The sequence below is a fragment of the Leptodactylus fuscus genome, chromosome 5 (assembly GCF_031893055.1).
Source record: "Leptodactylus fuscus isolate aLepFus1 chromosome 5, aLepFus1.hap2, whole genome shotgun sequence".
Classification (NCBI taxonomy): domain Eukaryota; kingdom Metazoa; phylum Chordata; class Amphibia; order Anura; family Leptodactylidae; genus Leptodactylus; species Leptodactylus fuscus.
The window spans coordinates 80,301,479-80,308,106 of record NC_134269.1 but is presented as its reverse complement, the minus strand read 5'-3'; the positions used below and the strand labels follow the sequence as shown (position 1 = coordinate 80,308,106).

Below are 6,628 nucleotides of genomic sequence, written 5' to 3'. Positions count from 1 at the left end.
CAACATACAGTTGTAGCAGAGTTAACCCAAACTTCTGTAATTGGTTACGTTGCTGCAGCATAACATCTTATTGCAGACGACAACAACAACAAAAAAACAATAAAACTTTACTGTTCAAAATCTAATAGAAAATACTTTACACTATGAAGCTAGAATACTACAGTATGTACAGTTCAGTCATATATACAATCTCGCTTTAGGAGACACCCCATTCTAGTGCCTTCATGAATTCTTCTTCAGTAAAAGACAGCATCTTGGCTGATTCAATGTGCATCTGTAAAAAAGCAAATGGATAAATACTCTACATTTTATAGGACAGAAGTCTAACTTTTACACATTAAAATTCCAAGTGATATAGTAATGTTTCCATTCTCATGTTTCTGACATCCATTTGGGAAATAAACATGGTTGGGCTACTGGAATGTGACCGCTAGCTCAATTCTGCCTTTGTTCATATGACTCAAACACTTGGACATTAGCAGAGCTGTAAAATAGTGTGTAAATGTTTGTTACAACTCGATTATTCCAGCCCATATAACAGCATAAAACCTAAGTTATTATACCTCTGGGAATCTGTGAGGAGAGCAAAATGACTCTTGGACCAACTTGTTTGAAAAGATATTTTTAGTGGACACGAGAAGTAAATGCACCTGAAACTTAACAGGACCCTACATTCTCAAACCAAATTCTGGCAGGTTTTTACTTTACTTAAAAGGTCTCTGGGGGAGATAAATTGCCAACCAAATCAAATGTAGTCAACAAATAAGGAATTCATGTAGCCTGTGACAAACGGGTCACTAACAAGTATTTCACAGCCCAGATAACACATAAAATGTTTAAATAGATATTTTGATTTACAGTGGGCAGTGGTTAGCTTACATTTCACAGTACAAGTTGCTCTATACACCGTAGAAAATGATAAATTATGGATAGTTTATTTGCATGTAGATAAATGCAATCCTTGTATGAATGTGCACCGCCATGTGATTTGTGAAGGAAAAGTCAAGAAGTCAGAGTCGGTCTAAGAGCTAAGTGGGAGGCAGAGCTGGGGTGCCATAGCTGATGGGGACTGGGTTGAGGTAATATGATTGGCTCTTATCCTGTCCCCATCAGAAACTCAAAGATTGCCCCATATATTTATTTTTCGTAGAGTGCTTTTTGATTGAAATTCAACTTAGGCACGATTCTGAGTGTCCATGATGCTTTATGGTCAACCCTGGTTTGATGCATGTGATGTGGGAGCTTTGTGAAATTTTTGGAGGAACGCTCTACGACTTATTAAAAAAAAGTATATGATGTGACATTAACTCCCAATCCGCAACTCTGCTTGCTGTGCCGCCCTGAACTGCCCAATATAGACAATATGACTGTTCTGGACATATAGAAAATACTAAATCAGCCAAGAAAATGCATAGCATGTAGATGGATATGATCCAAACCCCAGCCACCAGTGGGAAGTGATAGCCAAGTTAAATTATCAGATTAGAGTGGGGAGTGCAGCTAAAGACAAAGTGCCCTACCAAGTTTTCAGCCATTTGAAAGTGCTGGTTCAATGTACTGGGAGTGTCAATTTGAGCCTTCTTAGATTTAACATTGAGTTTATCCTACATGTTACTAACCAGTGCATTACTGTACATTCAGGGAGACTTCTGATAGTGTGAAGCCAGATTGTTGTAAACCTTTAACTTGGTAATAAGTGTGGCCCTAGTGTGTATACAGAGATATATATGTGTGTTCTATAATTCCTGGTGTGGGGGGGTATTTTGTGCTAAGGCCCATATGATTGTCCTTAAAGGGGCTCTATCATTGGGAAAAGTCATTTTTAGATAGGCTATTCCACACCTACGTTTTGTATGTAAATCGCCTCAGTGGTTTTTGAATGAGCATGTTTTTATCCATATGGTAATTAGCCTCTTGGTGCACCCTAGAAGTCTCATCATGCACCTTCTGCTATTCTTTCCTGTATATGTATTCAGCACAGGTGCTGCTGATGATGACTTCCTGTTTGCACACACAGATAGGAAAGAATAGCAAAGAGGAGTGCTGCTGGGAACTTCCTGTGGTGGCTGGAAGCTAATTAGCATATGAATAAAAAAAAGGGCTCATTCAAAAACTACTGAGACCAATTAGATACAAAAGGTATGTGTGGAATAGCCTTTCTAAAGGCTATGCAAGTATGTGCTTAGCTAAAAATAACTTTTCCCAATGATAGAGACCCTTTTAACGTTTGTGTGTTATATATGCGACCAGTAAGTGTATTTGGGTTCTTTGACTACACATTTTCCCTTTCATATGTTCTGCTATGTCACAAGTCTTGCATGTTTAAAGTAGAAACTGTTCCTAAATAAAGCACGATTTGAAAAAAGAAAGATACAGACTCCAGTTTTAAAAATAAAAATCTTAAATATTATATAATATTAGATAATTACTTCCTAAAATGCATGGATTGCTGCATATTTACTTTGATAGGAATTTAGGAAAGTTAACATATATTTATATGAATAAATTTGTTATGTCCTATCACTGTAAGGCTCCTATTTAGCAAAAAATATTTATCAAGTAGCTGGAATTGGAGATAGAGTCAGTGTGAAGTCTGGCTTACTGAATTTACAGCTCTGGGGAACAGGAAAATATAAAACTACCGTATTTTACGGACTATAAGGCGCACTGGACTATAAGGCGCATTGCCCATGAGCGCCTTATAGTCCGTCTCGGTTCATATATAAGGCGCACCGGACTATAAGGCGCAGTCCGGTGCGCATTATATGTTATTGAAAGCGGCGACACGCAGACTTTGCCAGCGGCCGCTTAACCCCCCGCGTGCCAGCCGCTTCTATTGGAAGCGCTCGGCAGGCGAGGAGGGGCTCTATCAGCAAAATCATGCTGATAGAGCCCAACTGTAAAAGTTATATTAAACTACCCCCCCCCCCCCCCCCCCCGTTTTAAAATAAAACCCTGAAACAGAATGTGAAACTTACCGAGCGGTGCAGGGTGGGCGGGGCATTCAGGCCTCCTCTTCCTCCGATGTTCCGTCCTCCTCCTCCGGCGCTCGCGAACTGATAATGGCCTGGGCGCATGCGCAGTAGCCATTAGATATTGCGCATGCGCCCAGGCCATTATCAGTTCGCGAGCGCCGGAGGAAGTGGTCAGGACATCGGAGGAAGAGGAGGCCTGAATGCCCGCCCGCCCGCCCTGCACCGCTCGGTAAGTTTCACATTCTGTTTCAGGGTTTTATTATAACTTTTAAGGGTGCATTCACACTACGGAACGCCAGCGTGTATCACAGCCGTACACGCCGGTGTTACAGCAGGGCTGCCGGACACTTCCCATTCATTTCTATGGGAGCCGGCATGCGAGCGCTCCCCATAGAAATGAATGGACTGCTTTTTTCCATTCATTTCTATGGGGAGCGCTCGCATGCCGGCTCCCATAGAAATGAATGGGAAGTGTCTGTCCATTCATTTCTATGGGGAGCGCTCGCATGCCGGCTCCCATAGAAATGAATGGGAAGTGTCCGGCAGCCCTGCTGTAACGCCGGCGTGTACGGCTGTGATACACGCCGGCGTTCCGTAGTGTGAATGCACCCTTACGGTGCCTTTTATGTATGTATGGAAGCGGCACGCAGACTTTGCCGCCGCTTCCATCCATATATAAGGCGCACCAGACCATAAGGCGCACTTACGATTTCTGAGGAAATCGTAGGTTTTTATGTGCGCCTTATAGTCCGGAAAAAAACGGTAACCTATATTGCTGCTTTCCATCTATGTATATGTATGTGTTCGTTTTATAATTCCTGGACAGGTAAGAGGGGGTTTTGTGCTAAGGCCCCATTCACTATGGTTTCTTATTGCCTACCTTTTGTCTTTTTAGAATATCAATAAGCTTGAGTTGTTTTTTAAATCCAGCCATCAAATCCGCTTTCTGTTTCTCCAGCTTCTTATTCTCAAGCTTCAATTCTTCAATCTTTTTCCTCTCTTTGTTAGCTGTATCCTAGGACAGAATTAGAAAGAGATTTCTGTAATTCTGTTGTATTACTTTGGTCTCATCAACAAATAAAGCAAAACCTGGCATCCACTAATATTAGAGACTATAGCAATGTTATTAGTAATTATTCTAAAGCAAAATATCACTAATATTTATAGCAGTTACCGTATATTTTACAACTTGAGGCTGCTATAAGGATTATGATATACAGTATATGGACAAAAGTATTGGAAAGCACCAACTCGGGTCTTTAATTCAGTCCTATAGCCACGAGTATATAAAATCCAGCACTTATCCATGCAGCCGCCTGTATAAACACTGGTGACAGAATGGGTCATGCTAAACAGCTCACTGAATTCTAGCCTGGTACAGTAATAGCATGGCACCCTTGTAACAAGTCATGAAACTTCTTCTCTTCTACACTATTATTATCTCCTAGAAAATTATTGAAAGGTGGTAGCATTTAGGAACTACAACAACTCAGCATCGAATAAGCAGAGCATATAGGATTTTAGAGAGGGGTCATCAAGTACTGGGACACTTGGTGCATTACAGTCAATGCTCTGCTGATTCAGTAAGTACAGAACTCCAAACTCCTCTGGCATTATCATCAACACAATAACTAAGCGTCAGGATCTTCATGGCAAGGGTTTCTATGGACAAGCAACTACTTGCAAACTTTACGGCACTATGCCAAGACTCTGGAACACAGCAAATCTATTCTGTGGTGTGATGAAACTTGTTTTTTTCGATGTGGGCAGCCTGATGGTTGAGTCTGGGTTTGGGAAACGGCAGAAAAATGAGAATGGGATGTGAAAAAGCTCCTGTAGGTGTAGTGTCCCAATACTTTTGTTTATATTGTGCATTTGGTAATGAGGACAAAAAATGTGATGGGCCCCATTTGGCAAGATAATATTCCTCAATTAGAGGGAAACAAGGATCTACCATGTGGTTCCATCGCTAGTAAAAGCTGACTGCAGAACATCTTAGCTGTCAGACCCACACAGTAAATGAGCTGCCATTGTACCTACCAAAAAGAAATAAGTTAGAAATCTTTTAGTACAATCCTATACAGATTCCATAGATTTTTTTTTTTGATTTTTTTTTTTAATAAACCCAATTACCCTTACCTACATTGTTGTACATGTAGCAATACAAAAATAGAATCTAACCCTGTGTCTCTGAATTTACTCTTCTGACAAACATCCTGCTTTTGCTTGTATTATTCAAGGACAGGGAAATATTTTTGCGAACAATTCGCATTTCAGCTAACAGAGCCAAACGTATGCACATGCTATGCAGAAAAATAAGCATTATGGGATGCACTAGAGAGCGGTGGCTTGAAACATTCTTGTTTATCCTAAAATCATTATGTTTGTTCCTATAATAATTGCAAGTGCTGTTATTGTGAATTAACAGTCTTGGGAGTACAGCACAATACCAAACTACTATTGGATTGGTAAAAATACTGAAAGCTTCTGTCTATATGGTGAGCAATGCAGCACAGTGTTAGAAATCAGCAAATATATAAAGGTGCCAGATGGACTATGGTTGTAATTAAAGTGGTCTTCCAAATGGAATAGATGATAGCAGAATCTACAGCAACTACGGGGTGGGCAGCAGCTCCTAATTAATTATGAGGCACATAATTCATGAATTAAACACTCTCTGTGGTGCAGCGGGGGGGGGGGGGGGGGGGATTTTACAACCAGTGTAAAATATAATATTATTTATATCTAGTACAAGCGATATAGACCCAGGCCAGACCCACTTCTAGCTAAGGCTACGTTCACATCTGCATTGCACTGTCTGCCTGAAATCGGTCGATGCAAAAAGCCCCATGAACAACTTTGTCATCTGCCACTTTCAGTTTAAAAGCAATGGACACATGACAGACCCCCTTATAGTCAATGGGGTCCTTCGGGCTGCGTATGTAACTGCTATTTTAGCAGTCTGCCTATCCTTTGCTTTGGTCCTCCAATGGACTGATGTGAATTTAGCCTAAGACATGGAGTCAATTGTTTTTAGTGTAGACAATCATCCGAGTGATAAACAACCTAAACTCCACAATGATACATTAAGAAAACATTGTACATTGATAAACACACTGTAAGACACATCTACAGCAGGATGGAAAAGTTGCCGTCTGACACCCAGCAAGTCTGAACAGCGGTATCCATTTTAAATAATGGGACCTGTGCAGAAATCTTAGTGGGCATTGGGCAATGTTCCAACTCTCCAGGTCAGTGTGTATTTGGGTCTCTCCACGACCAATGTCAGATGAGGCAGTCTATGATGCCAGTGTGCTCAGAGCTTTAGGTCAGACACACTCTTGGCTGCTGTAAATTCTATGCGTCTCTCTGCTGTGAGTAGAATTAGGGATTTATTTAGTTCCCCTTTGTTATATAAGGAAAGTGTATTGTGCAGCATTGTATACAAATTGTTATCAGTGGCAATATATGAAACATATAATAGAAAGGTTTTCTATATACATAAAACTCAATGTAATAATACGCAAGTATGAAACAAAGGCTACATTGATCGGTTCATCTATGAATACATGGTATTTGGATTAAGTTTTTGTACTAATAAATCTTAAAAAATAATTTCTATGATGTGTGCGGAAATGAAAAGCCTGAATTCA

The 6,628-nt window shown here is 40.4% G+C and overlaps 1 protein-coding gene across 1 annotated transcript in view; it reads right to left on the bottom strand.

Moving 5' to 3' along the window:
* Positions 1-131: 131 nt before the first annotated feature.
* The window catches only part of TEX9 (testis expressed 9), a 37,562-nt gene continuing 31,065 nt past the window's right edge, over positions 132-6,628 (bottom strand). Inside the window, exons 11-12 of the mRNA XM_075273533.1 lie at positions 3,856-3,990; positions 132-274 (exon numbers count right to left, since the gene is read on the bottom strand). Coding sequence (XP_075129634.1) covers positions 197-274; positions 3,856-3,990 — 213 coding nt within the window. The 3' untranslated portion in view covers positions 132-196. The remainder of the gene's footprint in view (positions 275-3,855; positions 3,991-6,628) is intronic.